This window comes from Nicrophorus vespilloides, unplaced genomic scaffold, assembly GCF_001412225.1.
Source record: "Nicrophorus vespilloides isolate i.1.1-1 unplaced genomic scaffold, Nicve_v1.0, whole genome shotgun sequence".
NCBI lineage: Eukaryota > Metazoa > Arthropoda > Insecta > Coleoptera > Silphidae > Nicrophorus > Nicrophorus vespilloides.
This window is the reverse complement of record NW_017096923.1, coordinates 1-21,946: the sequence shown is the minus strand read 5'-3', so window position 1 is coordinate 21,946 and position 21,946 is coordinate 1. Positions and strand designations below refer to the sequence as shown.

At 31.0% G+C, this 21,946-nt stretch overlaps 5 protein-coding genes across 6 annotated transcripts in view; 3 read left to right on the top strand and 2 right to left on the bottom strand.

The window, feature by feature from the left end:
* LOC108558482 (pseudouridine-metabolizing bifunctional protein C1861.05-like) overlaps positions 1-3,109 on the top strand; it is a 106,032-nt gene extending 102,923 nt beyond the window's left edge. Inside the window, exon 6 of the mRNA XM_017915398.1 lies at positions 2,589-3,109. Within this exon, the coding sequence (XP_017770887.1) occupies positions 2,589-3,109 (521 nt within the window). The remainder of the gene's footprint in view (positions 1-2,588) is intronic.
* Positions 1,618-2,509, bottom strand: LOC108558489. Its single transcript, XM_017915406.1, has 2 exons — positions 2,333-2,509; positions 1,618-2,240 (listed from the first exon to the last, which is right to left on the bottom strand). The coding sequence occupies exons 1-2, from the start codon at positions 2,469-2,471 to the stop codon at positions 1,714-1,716; spliced, it is 666 nt and encodes a 221-aa protein (XP_017770895.1). The 5' UTR covers positions 2,472-2,509; the 3' UTR covers positions 1,618-1,713.
* A 93-nt stretch (positions 3,110-3,202) lies between the features above and the next one.
* LOC108558490 (NADH dehydrogenase [ubiquinone] 1 alpha subcomplex subunit 2) lies at positions 3,203-3,726 on the top strand. Its single transcript, XM_017915407.1, has 3 exons — positions 3,203-3,375; positions 3,432-3,538; positions 3,592-3,726. Exons 1-3 carry the CDS (start codon positions 3,290-3,292, stop codon positions 3,675-3,677), a joined length of 279 nt encoding a protein of 92 aa, XP_017770896.1. The 5' UTR covers positions 3,203-3,289; the 3' UTR covers positions 3,678-3,726.
* A 61-nt stretch (positions 3,727-3,787) lies between these two features.
* Positions 3,788-5,202, bottom strand: LOC108558486 (probable pseudouridine-5'-phosphatase). Of its 2 annotated transcripts, none has more exons than XM_017915403.1 (3): positions 4,914-5,202; positions 4,536-4,754; positions 3,788-4,247 (listed from the first exon to the last, which is right to left on the bottom strand). In XM_017915403.1, the coding sequence occupies exons 1-3, from the start codon at positions 4,993-4,995 to the stop codon at positions 3,838-3,840; spliced, it is 711 nt and encodes a 236-aa protein (XP_017770892.1). In that variant the 5' UTR covers positions 4,996-5,202; the 3' UTR covers positions 3,788-3,837. The 2 variants fall into 2 exon arrangements, with proteins under 2 accessions (XP_017770892.1, XP_017770890.1); XM_017915401.1 differs by lacking the exon at positions 4,536-4,754 and adding an exon at positions 4,301-4,519.
* Positions 5,203-7,659: 2,457 nt separating this feature from the next.
* On the top strand, positions 7,660-19,748 carry LOC108558484 (glypican-6). Its single transcript, XM_017915399.1, has 3 exons — positions 7,660-7,929; positions 18,135-18,836; positions 18,909-19,748. Exons 1-3 carry the CDS (start codon positions 7,746-7,748, stop codon positions 19,742-19,744), a joined length of 1,722 nt encoding a protein of 573 aa, XP_017770888.1. The 5' UTR covers positions 7,660-7,745; the 3' UTR covers positions 19,745-19,748.
* The last annotated feature ends 2,198 nt before the right edge of the window (positions 19,749-21,946 follow it).

Here is a 21,946-nt window from a genome sequence, read left to right as displayed (position 1 = left end):
CGTAATTGTAAAATACATAACGGATTTAAATTTCCGATTTAGTAAGGCGCAGTAGTATAGCGAGCTTTTCTAAAAAAAATAATATGCCCAAGTAACTCAACAAATTATTCTGTAATGTCATAATTGTTTTTATAATTCAATACAATTTAACTTTGGGAATGATTCCACACTACAATGTACTGCAATAAATTATCAAAAATGAATTGTTTTAAAGATAACATTCATTAATTTAACTCAAATATTAGAAAGTAGACTAAACGGTTGTAGTTTGTGTACTATATAATTAGGTGACAATTATGATAATAACAAATGATCATATTGAATCTACAAAATAACTAGTTAGATATGTGAATTACTGAAAATTAATGATTTAATGTATATATTTATATATAATAAACAAATTAGTCTATTGCTTACTTTAAAATAAACGATTCCATCTTTTTAGTAAAGTAGTCAATATTCTAAATTAAAAAGAAATATCATAAACATTTTTATAATTACAAAAATGATCTTAAAGTTACTTTATCTAATTCCTTTTAAATTGGTATATTCATATTTAATACAATTTTTATGAGATATTTTCTTCAGATTGTAAAGAAAACATAAATATTTTAATTTTATATTAGTTTAGCTTGTCGTTTGTATAAAATTATCATTTGCATAATATAAATTGAAGGAACACAAAAATAGCAGCATACATTTTAGGATTGCAGAAAAGTACCGTTTAAATTAATGAAGCGACCTTAAGTCGTACTTTTTCAATTAATTGCATGGGAACCAAGAAATCTCACGAATTGTTAACGTTCTCACATTTGTTGCAACATTTTTCACAATGATTTATAATATACTATCATGTCCCTACATTTTCTTAACCTTCGTACACCCACATCTCACTATTGCATAGTTTTCCTAATTACTAATCTCAATTTTCCCGTGTAATTTAGTTTTAATGATTAGGAGGCAAATAACTATATTTATTAGAAAGTTTGTTAATATTAAAATTTGTATTTGAAGATTGACGGATAGTCGTTAATAATAATATTAAAATATTGAATGTGTCCTTTAATGTTACACATAATAATGATATTGAGTAAGGAGATAATGCAATTAAATTGGACATAGTAATATTCTTGATTATTCGAATCTGCGTCAGTTATCGCGATCTGTAGGACACATCGAATGCTATTGCATTTTGTCTTATTAGTATACGAGATTTTAAACAACTTGTAAACTAAGTATTTCAAATATTGTATGTATACAGTTTACAAAGTCTAATTGTAATAAACAATATTTGGCTGTTAATAATAATTTGTTATGAACACTTATATTAATACAATTATGTAATTTCAGAAGAGTTTAATTATCATTTGTTCTATATTTACTTATTACATTAAATATGATAAGGAGTATAAAGTTAAGGAGATAAAAATACTTTTTGTAAAATAGATTTTAATACCAAGTCTATAAAAAAATATATAGCTTTTATATACAATATATATTTTTTAACAATTAAAAGTAAATTTGCTCTTTTGGAATTATTTAGTTTACCTTCATTATGCAATATATGAACAATATTTTGTATATAATAATATGAAACTTAACTAAGGAAATGTATAAATATATGTTTTATTTTGGACGGACCTGAAAATGTTTAACTTTCTTTGTACTTAAATATTTCAAGTTAAACTTAGAGTATGTACTAAGAATTTATTTTTATATGTCAGTATGTGAAGACTTCCGGACATCCATGTCATATTGGGAAGATGGTCGTGAAGCCTGCAATCTTCTATAGTTTGCTTTCCTAGCTTCAATTAAATATAAAGCTCCAGTTGGCAATAATAACAAAGAGCCAATACAAGCAAATGCAAAAGACCATCCCAGGTCATTGTGATCCCAGTTGGGCATCCAGTCTCTGCTATCTCCATAATTTCCAAATATTATAACAGCAATTAAGCCTGTAAAGCCAGCTGCTGCTTGGCAGACACCTAAACTGACCAAGAGTTTTATATATTTGTCATTATCACGACTACTGAAGCAGTATGTAAATGTGAGTAAAGCTCCAAATAGCACAAGTGTTGTTGAAACAGTGAAGAAAAATTGTGTGAGTAACAAGAAACTTGGCCATAGAAAATCTTGTATTATATAATATTCCTCTTCATATATCCACCAGCAACCAGTGAATTTGTAATCATAATGATGGTGGAAGTCCTCAAAATTATGGAAGCAAACTTCCCACAAACCTAAAACGAACGTTTGTTATTGTTATGATATCATCATTGGTGCCACGCCTTATAAGCAGTTTATTTATTGGTGGCGGGAGTAATGTACGTACCTAATCTGATAAATTGTGGATCTTGTAATTTGCCATCAGTAGCCAACCAATAAGGGGTGCAAAACGCGATGATTATAAAAATAAAACAAACAACGGTTCCGGCTATAGCACAATTACCTGTGCGACTTTTCGTGGCCATCTTTGACTCATAACTAAATGCTCAACGCACCTTAACACTTTCCCCACTACTCGGACTACGCTGACCTCTTCTAATTTCACTTTATAATTTTAAATTAATTGTTTCTTTTATTTTCAGTATTTTTCGAGCCTACGGACGTTCCTATCTGCCATAAACCTTTTCAATGCAGATATCGTTCCAGCATAAAGTACATTAGTCCTAATTTAAATGAATTAAAATGCATCGCAAAGAGCCTAAACATTCCAACCTCAGACAAAGATGTTATATACATTGCTGGACGAGTTGCAGAATATGTTAGCAATATTATAGTAACCATGGGTTCAGATGGTGTACTGATTGTACGACGAAATTCGGCAAAAAGCAAATTGCATAGTGAAGCAGACCAAGGACCCTTGCAAATTAGGCACTATCCAGCCTCGAAAGTTGAAAATTTAATAAATGTTAGTGGAGCTGGTGATTGCTTTGCTTCTGGAATAATTGCTGCTATGCTAGAAGGAATGAGCGAGGAAATTTGCGTATCAGTGGGATTTGAAAGTGCGAATAAAGCTTTGTATACCGACAAGACAGTTCCAGATTATTTCTTTAACCGTGAGGATGAGGCTTGGACTAAACCAGCTTACTATAAAATTATTAAATAATAATAGATATTTTAAAATATTTGTTCTCTAACATATGTGTAATTCAAAATAAAATGTTTTAAATTTTTTTTTTTGAAGTTGGTGTTCTTACTTTATTGACAGCCGTATTATAAGGATCTGTAAAGATCAGTGCTCAAGTGTCAAATAATTACTTATAAGTAGAATTTTATTAATTAAATAATGGCCAGGGCGTTGAAATTTGGAGCTCATCTGAAAGAGTTACGCATCCATTTGTGCCAAACGGGCGATGCTAGTATGGGCGTCAGGTAACTACTATACCGATTCATTATCGATTTGTTAGGTTATGTAATAAATATTTCAGGTCCTTCATTGAGAAATATTATGTGGACTTAAAAAGTGCAAATCCAAAATTTCCGATATTGATACGCGAATGTTCTGGTGTTCAACCAAGGCTGTGGGCCAGATATGGTATAAGAACCTTATTGTAATAATATAATGATATACAACAAAATATTTTCTAGAAATGGGCAAAGAAAACAGTGTCTCCTTGAGTAACTTGAAGCCAGAAGATGTCCTCAAACAAGTAGAAACTATTGCCAGGAAATAGATTTAAAAGCTTCATATCTGAAAGTAGATAATTTTCATTGTTGTTTTTTTTTCTTCTTAAAAACATTATGTACATAGGTAACAAATAAATAATTACATCTTAACCTGGTAGGTTTTACTTTCTAAAATATTATTCTACTATATATTACTTAAAAATATAATCATTTGATAGCTGGTAAGCCAAACAATTCTGGTTTTAAATCTGTCAAACTGGGTAGAATCAATGTTGCATGTTGACATTTTTCAGGAGATGTTTCTTTATCAGGTACCATTACACACTGCATTCCTGCAGACACAGCTGCTGTAACCCCATTTGGAGCATCTTCCAAAACAAGGCAGTCATAAGGTTTTGGCTTATCAGGGAATCTGCTAGCACAAACTAAAAATATGTCAGGACTTGGTTTGCCACTACCAACTTCTGGATCTGAACCCCCAGTTACAGTATGATGGAACAAATTAAAAAAATGTTTATGGTTCTGGGTTTTCAGGTCAAAACTTTCCTTGCAAGATGATGTAGCAACAGCAATTGGAATGTTGTTCTTATGAAGGTGTTTAACCAACTGCTCAGCACCTGAAAATAAATAGGATTTCAGTAGATCTTTTCATGTATGATTTGATCAGTACCTGGCAATAGAGGGCAGTTGGTTAACAATTTATTGGATTCAGTTCGAAACATTTCAAAGAATTGTTCCCAATTGATTGGCAAAGCTAGCTCTTTTACAGCCAGTTTACTTGTATCAATCTCCTGCCTGCCAAGTAATTTTGACCTCAGTTCAGGAGAATATTTTTTCCCAAAGCTTGCAGCAATCCCACCAATGATTTTCTTATACACCCCCTCAGTATCTGTAACATCACATACCTGGCATTAGTTTAGCATTAGGCATTATATGTTGGTATTCAATATTCATCAGTCTCATAAATTCTTCTACAGGCACAGATAATTCCAAATGTTTAATGAGAAACTTGGCTGATTCCCTTCCAGTCATGCCCATTACACTTATTTTCATTTCATGAGTAAAAGTTTTGTTGAATTGGTTGAGCACATTTACAGAAGCTTCTGTGTACAAACATTCACTATCTAAAAGTATTAAATAACAATACAATTACACATTCAAATTTTAGCGCAAAATTTGTTATGTAACAAATTTAAGAGATGGCGCATATTTGTAAATGAACGTTGTGTATACATAACCTTAGCATGCAATGTATGCATTTTATAATTGTACTATAAACTTACCCAAAAGTAAGCCATCCATGTCAAAAATTACATGAGAAACCTTTTTGAATCCAGCTTTCGCATTATTAGTTACGCGACTCATTTTGTTTTTTTTGTGTTCTCTTTTTTAATCCAACACAGTACCTCCAAAACACACCAAATTCGTCTTCTAAATGTCAATTTCGACGTTATGATACCAAGATTTCTTTGAAGATTAGACTTTTTGACATAGATATGAAAAAGCGCACCCGATTTGATTAATCGAATTTAATAGCTGATTACATAACGTTTGTGCATTATAGATTTAATAGGTTATTGGTTTCTATATATAGAACGCAATGGTAGGTAATAAAAATTGAAAAGTACGTTTATTAACAGCTAGGATGTAATGTAAAGTTCTTTAATTAATTGAAAACAACAATAGTTAGGAAATATTTACAGATATATACATATATCCAGTAAAACTAATAGTACAATTATAATAAATACATAGAAGAATTATAAAATTTTAAATGCATTGAATTGAAGTTGGTGCAGTTGCCTATTTTAATTGAATGATAATGCTATTTAAGGTAAAAATGGGGGCGGCCGTAAAAAAAAAGTTAAAAATGCATAAGATTAATTTAATTTGTATTTAAATAATTATAGCAATTAACATCTTAATTAATTGACCTTTTCAAGAATAACAATAATTTTTATTTTATAATAATTTTCGACCTTGGTTGATTGACCTTTGGCTAACGTATTTGTATATCAAATATAATTTTATTTATTATTATTTAATAAATATTCATAAACAATATTATTATCAGCCCAATAGAAATATGTTGTTCAAAAGGATATATATATATATGCAGATATATATTTAATAATTCTGTAATATTTGTATATTTGCTTCGGTTATATTTCATTTCAGCTGACAGATAAAAAGTAAAAAAAATGTTGGAAAGGAATATATCATGCAACATTATTACCCAAATATGCAGAAAATTTAATTTGTTATAAATTTAAGAATATTTTTTTAGCCTTTAATTTTAAAATATTTTATTACAAAATATAATTAACACAAAATTCAACAATATCAACTGTATTATTCGAATTTTCAAACTAAATTTAATTATATTAATTTTCTGCGTAGAAGTTTGCAAATGCAATCATTATAACAATAATTAGTTTATTTTATGTATTTATTATATATAAATATAAGGAAACAAAAAGACCAGATTATTTAAAATGTTATCATTGGTCATTTATTTTACATTAGGAACATATAGTTGCCTATTTCATGGAAATACAAAATATTTATATATTTAGGGCGGTACGCATTAAATATATAAATATTTACTAATGTTGTTTATGTAGTTATGATTTGAAATCAATTTATCAATAAATAATAACAATTTATTTTGCTAAATATTCAGGAATTCGATACCCGCAACAGATAATTGCACATATATTGACATTATCGATTTTGTTTGATTATTGTTTATCAGGCGTAGTTACGTCGAAGGGAATCTTTTATACTTGTTTGTGCAAGTTTTGGACAGGAAACTGCAGTGGAATGTGGGTCCCAGGTGTATGGCAGGTGAATTTATGTATATGTGTACGTGCACCAGTGTCCGTTTGTGGTACGAAATGCATAACCAAAAATGTAGTCAACTTAAATACTTTATACAAGTTATTTAATATTAAATAAATTATGAAAAAATATTTGTTTTAATTAACAAATGAAATATGGATTTAAGTTAATGAAACAAATTATGTAATTTAAATACACATATTAACTATATTACCATTCAATAAGTTCCTTTATGTATAACAGTTTATAGATTTTTAATGTCACTAATATTCGTTGAAAATTTAATCATTTTTTAATTGAAAAGGAACCTATCGTTATAATAAGTAGCTTATGCCAATAACACAAGAATACATTCCGTTTACACCAATCCGAAACTTTACAAATGATGATTTCATTATAGATCTAAGATTCTCTAAGACCTGTATTTAAAATAATGCTTTCAATGAATGTTAATGAATTAATATCATAATAAATATAAAATATGAAGTAAGCATTATTATTGCGACAATAAAGTTTTATAAACAAATTGTATTAAAATTTTAAAATACATATAGTTGTGCAAAATCTATTATTAAGATTTAAAATTTTCTATTAGTGTATTTCAATAAATCTTATTATTTCATAGTCTAAATATTGTTATTTTTGTAAATAAATGTTACTGGTTTATTTAAATATATATTTTTATTGTAAGTTACAAATTACTCATTGATTTATGTTTAATTCATTTGAATATGTTAATATTGTTTTTCTTTGTTTGCAATGGTAGCTATCGCGGCAACAGTTCAAAAGTTTTCGGTGAGCAACCAAAGTCGTTAATTCGGGAATTGATAGGCGTTTAGTTATTGGTTATTGGGGGCGGAATGCGCATGACCAGTGGTTGCTACAAGCAAAGGGGGACGCAGAAGACAAGCAACGAACGAGAGTTCCACATTTCGAATTCAGTGTCGGACACGAGCGTTCATCTCGCTCGTCGCGCGTTCATAATTGCATTTTATTTTCATTTATCCCAAATAAAAGCACCCTCGATCCCCCCGTCGCGAATAAGATTGAATTACTAAACGGAGACGACCGAGAACAACAACATTCAAGATGAAATAGTACTCGACGTCGAGAATTTAGATTTATTTAATTTTTTGGGGACAGGGTACAAGAAATATTTCATATATAAAACAAAAATATTTTAAATTAAACAATAACTTTATTATTAACAAAGAGATACTATATATATACATATATTTATAAATTTTAAGAAGAGTAATTCTGAATTACACGAAATGGCTGTGATCGAAAATAGGTGCTTCAAATGTATACGATTGGTTAACGTACAGGGTGTTCTTTTTATTTTGTTATTCATCGCAAGCGCGATTAGTGCGACGCCCAATGGATGTGATAGCGCCAATCTCACCGCCAATGTGGATTGGCTCAAAGACATCACCCTGCCGGAGAAACCAGTTCAAGGTAAGAACAAACACAATATAACAATATCGATAATTCAAAATAGTCATGTCGCGCAACATTTGAGTCCTTTTTCTTTTAAAAGAACAGGAAATAGCATTTAACACCTCTCCCATTTTTGAGTGTGACTTCAACCCCCCAATGGGCGCACACAATAAAGCAGGCTACAAATTAATCTTCTCTTCTTTTTTTTCCCATCGTGGTAGAAGACACAGAGGTTGAGGATGGGGGGAGGGGAGACTGTGAGCTTAACATAACTTCTTTTTTCAAAACCTAACGCTCGACAAAATGTTCAGCATCTTCTTTATAATTGTGTAAATATTTGATTAGGCGCATTGAAAAAGGAGCCGACTTGAAGTATTGCTATACTCGTAAATTACATTTGTATAGGATGCTGATAACAATAATAAAAAAATCGTTATGTGCTGTTTGAATGGCTTGTTGAGTTGGGTCACGCGAGTGCACGCAATAAAGTTCATATATATGTACGTGTGCACGAGTGAAAAATCATTTGCTCTTTATGGGCCGTAAATTTATGAGACCAAGATTAAGCCAACCCCTCGATTCCAAGCGAAAAATAGAAATACATTGCAGGGATTATTAGGTAGAGCGAGCGCGGTTTTTAAATAGACTTGACAGTTGTTAAAGTGACATTCCGTGTAATGGCAACGTTGCCAATTGTCATAAGACGGTAATATTAATGCAATTAAGACTAATATTGAATATTTATTATTATTTGTAATTTATGCGTTAAAAGATATTGCTTTTCTATAACTAAAATTTAAACTTAAATATTATACAAACAAATCATTACATTCCTTGCTTTTCAAGAAGAATTGCATAAATGTTTTGAATGACTATAATGTTTATATTTCTAATTGATTTGAATATACATACACATGTCATGTTATTGTACTTATAATATATGTAGTTATATTAACTCAGATAAATATAGATAAAAAAAATATTAAGAATTATAAATTGAGCAAAAACATTTAATTCCAAGAAAACTTCTTTTTTGTGGTTTTGATGTTTTCACACTGTTTCACGATATTCGTACAATTTGAAAGTATATGTTTCTTTGTTTTATTCACAACAATTAATTGAAGAAGCAAATAAAATCGCAGGCTTCAAGATTCGTTTATATTTAAAATTAAAAATAGTTCATGTGGGGGTTTGCGTTTCTAAAACAGACGGGAAACATAGTTTGTAAACATTTATACCACATTTGCTTTCTCGAGAGCACGTGCAAATAAGATTTTCTTCGTCTATGTTAACAGTTTTGGTTTGATGATGAATGAAATGAAAAAAGAGGCGGTCAAGTAGGAGACGTCGTGCTCTAAATAAAATTTTCTCATTTTCTCTATATTTTTTAAATGCCTGCGTACACCCGTCGAGCAGAAAGAGGGTCCCTTCTCCTAATGACAGGTTTATGTATTTATAGGTGTCTAAAAGGTTCCAGCATTAATTGCTTGTTTTCCAGATTATTTTCCTCCTTTACCTGGCGCTTGATGTATATTCACCTTTTTTGTGTTTAGTTTCTTCTTCGTAATCGTGCTCTTTTTTTCAAAATGAAAACGAAACTTTTCTTTCTTGTTTCCGTCGGCCGCTTCGCATCGTCGAGCCCGAAATAAAACACGGTAGGGCTGTGAAAATCAATTGTTCGAACTGCTGCGGGCAGGGGAGCGACCAAACACCCTAACCATTCTCAAGACCCTACACGTCAGTTGCCACCCCTAATTCTACCTCGTATGTGTTATGTGTTGTGTATGGCGACTTCCGGAAACTCCCTTTTAGATTATGTTACGCTCCACAGATTTTCCCCTTTATTATTACACCTCAAACCCATCGACGATCAGTCGTCCACAAAATTCCAGTGCTGCGCCTCACGAGTAATCAAGATGTCATCAATATCAGTTTCCTGCACTGAAATTAGTTAGTTTAAACTTAAATAAGTTAACTGAAAAATATCCTCGGTTTTAATGGAGTAATTGCCGGCATTAATGTAACATGACTTTAAGGGAGTTCGTTTCATTGTTGGTTCGTTTAATTTCGTTTTTCCGAGACTACAGACTTCAACCATGTTACTATTTTCAAAGTTTTTTCTTTTAATAATATATTTAAGTGCAAAGTCCTTTGACGAGATTTTATATATTTAGATTTTTTGTTTTTTTGGGGTTTATGATTTTATATTGCAGTTTATGTTTTGTTATATTTATTTTTTTTTTAATTATACTGTTACCACGTTTGCAGGTCCTGCTTAATTGAAATTCGAATTTTTACTCGTATCATGGTTAAACAATTTTTTTTTCGGAATAATAGAATTTAGATTTCAATTGATATATGCACGTCATCGAATTTATGTCAGGAGAATTCCTTCAAACACGCGTTTAGAATATATTACACTTAATTCGAATTACTACATTTACCACGAAGATCAGCATACTTATAATTCCATAGTTCATTTGTTTATATTACAAACCATTTTGTTTTGTCTTATGTGTTGAATATCGATTTAATTTATTTAATAATACTATTTATTTTAGTAATGAATTGTATATTTGAATAATACAAATAGGTATTTATTTTTATAATAACAATAGTAAAAACAATAAACATGTCAATGGAATAATGATTTTGGTAACTCTGACAATTTCATAATATGCTAATTGATTTGCCTTTCAGTCGTTATGGTATATTTAATCGTATGCTTACGTTACATATTGAATAAGTAATAACCATTTCTTAAGTTATTTAAAAACCTTCGTCTATTGTGTTAATTTAATCATGGCCGGATACATACGCGCGAGCGGGAGCGTTTGAATAATATTCTATACGCATAATGAATCATTATATTTTTATTTATATATAATAGGTTGACATTTAGCTCTGGGTTTTAATTGAAATGAGTGGCGTTAGCAGACATACAAATAAATTGAACATACACTCCGGACTTGCGTTCTTAAAATCAACAAAATTATTTTAATTGCTATGTTCATGATCATTAACAATGATCTAATTAAGCCAGAAATGTGTATATTAAATCGCTTTATTGTTCCTAAATTATAGTTTCTATTAAACTTTCGAGAATAGTTTCAACGGACGTATGACAAAAAAGTGAAGCAATTTTAACTGTACAAAGAGCAGAATTACCGTTGAAAGTAAGCGGCAGTGCTGGCGAAGATCCAGAGCAAAGGAAAAGTAGATAGTAATATCTATTTGCCCGAATTTGATAGGAAAGCCAAACATATTTGTCTTACGTAAGGACGGAATCCTGCGACCGTTTCACAAGAAGCTAATAGCTTGTACTCACAGAAAAACAACAGAAAATTATGTAAAAGATCCTTCCGTGCAAGTTAACAGCTCTCATCCAGCAGTTGGTTAACGTCGGATCGCTAAAACAATAAGTTAATATCGTGTTGGTGTATAACGAAAAGTCAAACTGTATTAGACTGGTCTTACACAAGAAATAAAGTTCACGTGAATTTCAGATTACTCTCTGAATAACATATCTCTCACGGCCTTTAATTCATTTAAGAAATTTGTGAATGTTATTAATATTTGTTTTCTTTTTATTGTCTACTTTTATTATTTATTGCCCGTTCCATTCTTCCAAAAGCACGTATCTTATGTGAATCATATTAAAAAATGAATAAAGTGTAGCGTTTGCATGAAGTATAAACAGCGTTCCTCAAATATATAAAGACATTGGCTTCCTCAGGGAATGAATAAATAATTCGAATTGTTCGGAATATCCGATTTGCATAAACAGATACTGAATTATAAAATAAAACGAAACGAAGGAACGTTTATTTACGATTATTTTGGTTTCGAGAAGGCCGCACGATAATAAATAATTGTCCTTCATTTCTTACTCTTCGGCCATCTTCCCTTTGCTTTTTTTTATCCATGCAATTAAATTAAAAAATATTTTAAATGCCTGTTTAACTTGCGTTTCAATTTACATAATATAAAAAAGCAATATTATCACTTCCAGAATTGTTGTAGTACAACTATTCGTTGATCTCGGGGAGGAAGCTGATTTATAAAATAATGGTTAGGGTGAGTGTGATTGTGTATGTGTGTGAGCGTGTATAAGAGCTCCGACTAGCCAAGTGTTTTATCGATCGTTTTCCCCCCAACAGGATTTCTTAAAATGAAATATTTAGAGCCGGTCATGGAGGATAGAAACAGCATTTATTTGCAGCGCAAGTGCTTTTAAGAGCATGCAAGCGTATTTTCTTCATAATAGCTTCTATGCTTCACCAACGTTGAAAGTTTTATGGAATATTATTATGACTCGTTTACATAAAGCAATAAGAAATCGGTTTACCGCGTTTTCTTTTCATTTAAGTAGATAGATTTTTATTCAATTACAATACATTACAAATAAAATATTTTTGTATATAGAATTGATAAATATATTATTTCAAGCTCTACGACATATTTATTTCGTATTTAAAGAATTTCTTTTTTGGTTATTGTTTATAATTTTGCAATGAATATATTTAAAATACGTATTTATTTTTTTAGTTGACTTATTATTATGTTAATGTGGTGCATCAGTTCCCTTTGGAATGCTGTCTTCGTGGAGGTGTAAAAAACTGAAATTGGTGTAAAATGTGTAAGAAGTGGAAGATACACTCCGATGCACTAGCATATTAGAATGAAGATGAAAGAAATAGTGTATATGTGATAGAAAGAGACGATGGTGCATGGGATGCAGAAGGGCCGGGACGAGAGTATTGATTGATAACTGCTAATTATGTAGCGTTAAAATAGTCGCATTCTTGGGATATTCAGGGCCGCATTCTCTCCCACGATGTTCGGTCATCCACTTTGAAAAGGACGGAGACTGGCCGGGCAGGTAAAGGAGCAAAAGGACAGACAGAGATGGATAAGAAATATGCGAGAGATATCTTTTCAAGAGGCCGCTCTCTCGGAGGGCGTACATACACACTCGCAGAGCCGCATTTAGCCTCCTCTGTATAATACTACAGCACACACTCACCTCCATTTCTTCTTACCTGTTGGTGGGTGACTCACGTCTACCTGTGTCTAATGCTGCCACTCATTAAGGAATTTGCGAAGATGCCCAAGAATATTATAAAGAAAATAAAACATCTCTATACAAATTCGAAGGACCTTTCTGAAAGAAGAAACATAATTTGCAAGACTATTATCTTGTTTAAAAGCGACAAGGCAAATATTTGTTCCCTACCTACATTTCATTATACACTTATGATGTCAGAATTTTAATATCATACATATTTAGTTATTGATACATACACATACAACTATATTACTAGTAAATATTATACAATTTACGATAAATATGTTCGAATAATCATTAAGGCTTAAGCTTAATTATGCCATTAACAAAAATTGTAATAACAATTAATCTCAGTAGCGAACAAGACTTAGTTACGAAATGTGGTTTAGAAATAATTATTTTTATGTTTTAGTTGGAAAATATTTAAAGATATTTTATAATCAAATATTTATATTCCAAAATCTAAGATAAATTGAGAAGAGAGTAGAATCAACAAGAAATTCCAATGAATGTCTGTGGTTTCGAGGAACAGGCGATGGGAGCATACCTGGGGGATGCTGGCAGCAAGTTCAATGCACTCACGCCAATTAATTTTCCAAATTAAAATCGTTTGCCGCGTGTTTATTTACTTTCCGGATCCAGGGGTAAAAATAAATCAGCTAAATATGACCCTGCTATTACTCTCACCAAACGCAGAACCTCGTAAACAACACCAAGGAAACATGATGCCTAAAAAGGGGATTAAGAGCAGATGACGGAACACATAACTATGTTATATCCAGACAGCCCCAATTGATAAGGGATAAAATAAGACACGTTTCTTTATCAGTCAAGTCACATAAACAGACAATGAAGAAATTTTAAAATTGAATGGGTTCCATGAAAATTTATTACTTAATAAAAGACCCTCTGTCGTTCAGATAAATATACAAAGTAAATAATAATTCATTTTATATACTAAATAATGCTACTCAAATTGATTTGATTTTTTTCAAAGTGTACAGATTACAACACTTCCAAGTGCTTACTAAGTGAATATCCAATATACTATTCTATATTTTTTATTAACTCGCAAAATGTGGTTTATTTTTAGCTTCGCATATTTTTGTAACGTGTTTGTGTTTATATTAAAAATTTGTCGAACCAATTTTCAACGAATATTTCGCTAGCTTGCTAGTTTAATTTGCGCCTAGATAAGCAAACAACGCTCCCTTTGAGGAACGGAAAAGCGCGGCCGCTGTTCGCACGTGCTTCATCAACTGTGTATGCATTCCAACGTCGGCTTTTCGTTCTGCGAAACCGTGGGGGCGACAACAAATCAAACATTTTACCAATAACGAGAGAAAAAATATCTAAAGAAATCTCGAAACGAAAATAATTATCACTTTATCGGAAATCAAAGTGAAACGCTTATGCGTATTCAAAACTACGTTATACCTGCAAAATAAATACCGATTTTATTTTCCCTATCATTATGTTTGCAAGGAAATAAATTGCTGGTGCGATAATTAAAGGTTCTGTATAATATAAAATGTGCGCGCTTCGATTCGCGCCAATTTACGTCTATTTGCGCCGTTAATATGGTAATTTTACGAATTAGAGGAAATTGAATTCGCTTCAACAAATTACCTTAACTGTAGCAAAGATGAAGTCAGCAACTTATTCGTACTTTTAAATAACAATCACATGAATTAATCATTTTTTATTCAATGGTGCATTCTCTGTCAATAGATCAGTTTCTAAACATTCTCCATGTTCATAATTTGTAATTATGTTCTTCTTAAATATTTTTAAAGTCTCTAAATATAAACTCATTTCAACCTCAAAAAGCAAGATACATCTTGTAATTTTTGTTTCATACTTAAACAACACATACAGTGGATAGTACGTATTAATAAACCTACTTATTGATTATTAATTATTAAATTTGAGTTAGGAATATGTTCTGGTAATGAAGTAGTGAATATATTTGATGATTTTAAAAAAATATTCCTTACAAATTTTAGTAATAAGAATATTACTTAACTAAATATTTTATGATGCATATGATACAAATAGTTTTCGTGGATATTTAACATCTAACAAGTTTTTGGAACATATATATTTATCTTATAGTTACATAGTAATGATATAGTATTTACTTCTACTTGCTTGGCCAAATGTGCGTGTATACCTTGATACTCCATCATTGTAATTCCAGATAGAATACATTTTAATGCACTTATTAGCTAATTTATTGATGTGTACATACTATATAAGTCTATGTTGTATTACATAAGTGATGTCATACGTATGTGATTATTATCTGAAAAATGTCAAAGGTCGATAGAGTATTCTTTGCGTAAATTTTACTAATTGCGGTTTTGGGAAACTACGCATTTTATTTTTCATTATTCAATTAGTGACTTGCGTCGAAGTCAGATTGCTTTCTCCGAACAGAATCTGCAGATTGCTCTAATTTCATTAGTACACCGAATGAATGTGTTTTCAATTATAAAGCCTCTAATTCCATTAGTAGTTCCCTCTATGAAAATTGACGTCACAAAATTTCGTTATCATTCGAATACCATTTGTGTTGAATTGTTGTGCTTCACATACCCTCGGAAAGTTATGTTAAGCTCTGTGCTATTTATATATACATCCGATAAGTTCACTAGCATTAGCGCGTTTGTTTATATATGCGACGCGTACGATTTGATTATTACATGTAAATATTATTCGATTTATTTATAGTCATCTAACAACTGAGGAATTACCTTGAACTTTCATCACTGTTTCTCCCCTTCGATTTCTTATCATACGATTAGATAAATTTGGGGATATTTATTCGATAAATCTTATCTCGTTTTATTCTTTATTTGTTTATTTTGTTACTCTCTTCTCGATTACATGAATGCAAATAATGTCTCCCTTTTCACAATTCTTATTATTTTTCAATTGAATTCCATAGTCCATTCATGGCTTATGTATAAATATATTATAAAAAGAAAGGAAAGGAACGAAAGAGGTTCGAGAGCTGCTCGACTAGAAATCCGACAACGCAGCCAGGAAGACATAAATATTGTTTTCCAAAGCGAGAACTCTCTTCTTTATCCCGCGGCCTTTTACACATTTTTGTTCATTCACATGTCTTTCTTTTCCTATTCGTGTCTGTTTTCCTCAATCCTTGAACCCATAACTGTATTAACAAAGATTTTCTGGAAATTAACTCTTGGAACATGTTAAATTAGGTAAGGTTATATCGTGTTATGTTTAACTCGAGATTAGGTTTCAAATATCACATATTGTGTTTTTCATAAACATTAGTGCGTTTATTATTTCAATTAGTTTTGTGCACCAGAAAATATAATCGTCTACACATTTCAAGTACTTTTAGTCAATATTTAGTTTTAATCCTACTATGTAAACATTTTTCTGGTAGCTACCGCTGTTCAAATATATACAATCAAACATTTTATTTATATTTCAATCAGTAATGTGTAGCACATGTACATTTCTAATCTAGTCTTAATAGACATTTACGATTTGTGAACATATATTTTACAACTACACTTTATAAAACCATGTAAACTACAAGTATAAATAATTTAACAAAGCAACTCATAAGGATTACTAGAATTAAGAGTAATAAAATACATATAGAAATACGTTAGAAAATAACACTTATGATTTAATTTTAAGCGCCACAAAGAATTTAATAATATTATGTATAAGAAAGTATTTTATTGAGGAAATATATCTATCTTTTGACACTTTATATTTATTATCGTGGAAATATATTGCTCGGTCAGGTTAAAATTGTTCCGTAAAACCCTGCATCCTGTTTTATTTTTATTTCTTCGTGTACCTTTTGTTGGCACAATGTCTTGTTTTTATGGGCGGCAATGAAAAAGCAACTGACATAAAGAAAGAAACTTTGCTGTTGGCGCCGTCAGATGCTTTTCTTCTTTCATTGAATGTGTCTCATCGCAATGTACCATGACAAATCCACTTTTCTGGACTTTAGACTGAAATGGCGAAGAAAAAGAAAATTTGAAATGTCATGTATTTAGAAAGTTTTTCGCGAAACAATCTTCGCTAAAATTGTTATCTGTCAAGTGCAAGTAAGTACTTCAACATTTAAGAATCTTGTAACAACCACGTACATAAAAAACAAAGTGATTTTCTCTCTTTAATATGGTCAAATTAATCCAGTACCAAACGAAAATAGTATGTCTACATTGCAATTGGCAACAGCATGCGATTGACTCCATAATAAAGTATATTTTGTTTTGTGAACAATTTACATTTATTTATATTCGAAGCAGTAATCATTTCGATTTCGTGTGGGATTGATTTTATTTAGTCTCGCGGTTATCGTCTGAAAAAAAAATGCCCAAGATCTGGTTTGGGTGTAGTTGTGATATTGATATAGGCAAGTGCTCCTTTTTATGCACATGCACGAGTATGTGTGCGTGGAATGCCAGACTGTATAACTCACAACTTGCAGTGAATAACGAGAATATGACGAGGCAAGAACAAGTTACAACTTTATTCGAGTCGACCGATGCGGCCTGTTGCCCATTTTGTATGGTAATGCAAGAGTATTTTCGATAAAGTTTGATTTTCTTAATGAAAATAGAAAAACTCAATATAATTATCCGGATAAGAACATGCAAGTTTGTTGCTACGTTTTATTATATATCTGTCTCTTTTCATTCATTCCTTTGCCTTGATCACTTCCTTATCTTGCTTTACTTATCAAAGAAAATCTCACCAATGTACATTCCATCCTGTGATAAAATGTTGATTGACGAGAAACGGGTTCTCAAAAAAAAAACATGTTAATATTTATAAACAGTCTTTGCTCGAGTATTAATATCAATGATCTCCGCGTTCTTGAGTTGATGACAAAGTCACACATGTTTTGAAAATGATTTACCAAATTGTGTACACAATTTCAAAAATAAATCAATGGTTCGATTTATTTATCCTTATCCATAAATTTCAATCATTTTTTTTGGAATTATAAACAATCTATTTCTATACCATTTGATGTATTGAATATATTTTTATATAATCACACACAAGAAATCTATTTAAATTGTAATTTATTAATGTTAATATATATAAACTTCATAAATAATAAATTAATGTAATTTTCTTATGGTTCTAGGTTCGATATGCGATTTATCTTGCTGCGGACCGGAAGCAGAAGGATTGCTGAGCATGAAAAACCGGAATCAGGTAGAGAGATTCGCACGCGATTCGATTTCCCAAGTCGTCTCGTTGCTGCAGACAAGAAGCAGGAAGCTAGAGGAACTTTTCAAGGAAATGATGATAAAAAGCAAAAAGGAGTTCCATAGCATGTTCCAGCGTACATACGGCGTCATTTACTTAGAGAATTCGGCAGTGTTCTCAGACTTCTTCGTTGAGCTTGATCGTTACTATAATCATGGAGGAATCAGCCTGACGGAGACTATGGATCACTTCTTTACTATCCTTTACCAGAGGATGTTTAAAGTTATCAACGCACAATATAATTTCAATGAAGAGTATTTGGCATGCATTGCAAAAGATATATCGAATATGAAACCGTTTGGAGACGTTCCCGGCAAGCTGGCTGTATTGTTAAAGCGATCCTTTGTCGCGACGAGGATATTCCACAAAGCTTTAAACAAAGGCTCAGTCATCGCTGAAAGAATGCTGAAAATTAATATCTCAGAAGAGTGCGGTATGGAAATTACTAAGATGCACCACTGCGATTCTTGTACAAACAACGCAGGCCCAGGAGCTTGCAACGCTTACTGCACTGACACTCTCAAAAGTTGCCTCTATATGTTCGCGGAGCTGGACAAAAACTGGAACAAATATATTGGTAATAATATCAACAAATATATATCATTGAATTTATATTAACATTATTTTATGTTTTTTTTTTGTATTATAGATGGCTTAGATAAAGTCGCTGAAAAACTCTTGGGGCCTTTCAATATAGAAGTCGTTGTGGAACCGATCAATATCAAAATCTCAGAGGCAATTATGAATTTTCAGGAAAATGGCTCTGAGGTGAGTAACAAAGTGTTTGTGGAATGCGGAGAGCCCGATTTGAAGAAGAACCGGAAACGAAGGCAAGCCGAAAGCGAAGATCTCGAAGGGGAAGTCACTTACCAGCCCATAAAGTTTAATTCAAAGAAGAAGCACAAAAAGACAAATTCAATGATGAAGCAGTCGCCGATGGAGAAAAGGATTTCCGAAGTTAAACAAAAAGTCAAAGAAACGAGAAATTTTTGGAGTCACCTGCCATATCAATTTTGCAACAACATAACAACAGCTTCACCATCGGAGGAAGAAAGTTGCTGGAATGGTACCCATTTGGGAGCGTATTTTCCAAAAAAGCATGAGCCAGTATTCAATAAACCATCAGTACTCTTCGAGCAAATCTATGCGCTAGGTGTTGTGGAGAATAAGTTGCGAGCTGCCTACCAAGGACAAGATGAGGAGTTGATCGACGAAGATGAGGACGATGAACCAGATATAATCAGTGGATCGGCATCGGGCGATACTGGAACTGAAATCGATGACTTTGATATTGATCCAACAACAACGACAACCACCACGACGACAACTGAGCGTATATTAAGTAATGATATAAATAAAGATTTTGAAGATGAAGAGGAGAGAGTAGCCGCAGCGTCGGCTTCTGATCTTACCAAAGCCATGATACATTACATACTCCCAATTGTTATGGTTTGGTTTGGTGGCACGGTTGCTGATATTCTGTGATAAATTTAGTTAAAAAAAAACAAAGAAAAACGCAACAAATCTATCTTCTCTTTCAATTTCCCAAAGCCAATAACATCACTCATGTATGTGTGTATATGTATGCTGCAATTAAGTGAAAATTAGCAATAATATATTTGCATTCTTGCATTCTGGTGACTTCGTCTATATTTAATATTTTTAAGTTTGAAATTTCTTTATTTTCTTTTGTAATATTGACAGAACAACCTAGAATGAAACGCAGACTGATGTCATTTATTATTCGTGTAAATAATGTAAATAGAAATGTGTAGTCCCATTTATGTTTTATGTATATGCTTTAATCAATTCCCCGTTGTGTATGCTTGTGGATGAGTATGTCGCTACTCGTTTTCATTTCGCATTAATTTCTTTATTCAAATCTACGTTTATTTCTCATTAAATGTATTTTTAATTGTATTCTGTATCTGTAAACTATGTCAAGAGTGAAATGGGACATATTTTTGTCGTGAAAAATTGTAAATAATTTATAGTCTAAATAAATTGGATATATTAATAAAAAATCTGAGTTTTATTTTTAAATTATTATTATTATACTAAAAACAATATATAAGTTATGTCACGCCAAAAAGAAATCACACAAATATAGAATTATTAATTATTTCTTTATAATTTTACAGATTTAAAGAATAATCTTCTTATCACGTAATTAATTTAAAATTCTAAAATAAACGTTAGTGGTCTGGGATACGTCATTGTATGTCAGAGGTTGTTAATTTGTGTATGTTTTCAGTGTTATATGATAATAATAAATAGGTTATTATTTATATATAGAAGTGTTAGTAATAATTTAATACAGTTAGCCATCACTTTACGACGACTCAATTAACGCAGATTCACAATAACGCCGTGCGATTCCATATTTTTCACTAACGTAGATCGTACCCCAAACCTATATAGTACCTATTTACTTACATTATACTATCTTATAATATAAAGACATATACATTATTTATGAAGTAAAAAAAATATTATATATGTTTATACAATTGTGTAAGTTGTAGGATGTAGGCATTTGCTTTGTGGTTGCAATACATTTTGAACTTGTAAAAACCTGCACATAATAATATACCAGTATTATCTTGTTACAAGCATACGTGCAGTATCAGAGCTAAGATCTTAATAATTATAAAGATGTTCCAATATAAATAATACATTTACAAAAAATCAATATCAGGTAAGTAGGGGATCTACCCAAAACCGAAAAACATGACAAGGGGTCTACGACAAAAAAAAAGTTTGAGAACCTCTGATTTAAATGCAAAAAAATCAAATTCATTAAATATCCGATACCAGATAAATTAAAACAATGTTTCACAAGGAATTAATGTTCGATATGCAAACATTTTTTTTATGTATTAATATTGAACGGGAGGTTATTGCACTAAATGGAGGACAAGGATTTAAAAGATGCAATTGCAAAATTAAACGCCAATCAAAGAAATGCAAATTAGCCAAAGTTTTATGTGTTCAGTTATTACATCAGTTTATTTTAATTTTTGTTTTTGTATTAAGTTTAAGTTTTGGTAATTATGTGGACAGACTTGACTTTTTTAATTAAAAAATTATAATTTTGGGACAATTCAGTTACACATATCGCGGGACAGCACACCCCAAGCGAACTCGACTTCCACTGCATAAATTACTGGTAAATATTTTGTTGTATAATATATTTTTATATATATATTTATATATATATATGTATATATATATATATGTATTCCATGATAATAGAGTTTTAAGAATAAATGTTATAATTAATTATATATGTAAGCTTTATCATTATTTATTTATTGGAATTTTACTTCAATATTTTTTTCCGATGTCCTGTTTTTATGCTGTTCTCTTTTAGTACTATTTAAGCTTAATCATTTATTTATTGGAATTTTAATCAATATTTTTTTCCGATGTCCTCTTATAGTATTATTCTGTTTTATCACTGTTCGTTTTTTTTCGCTATTCCGACGTACTATTTTTATGCTGTTCTCTTTTAGTACTATTCTGTTTCATCACTCTTCATTATTCTCTGTTAATATTGTTCTTTTTTAGTACTATTCTATTTTATTGGAATTTTATGCAATATTTTTTTCCGATATCCTGTTCTTTTTTAGTACTATTCTATTTTGTCGCTGTTTTGTTTTGTCCTGTTCTCTTGTAAGACGTTCT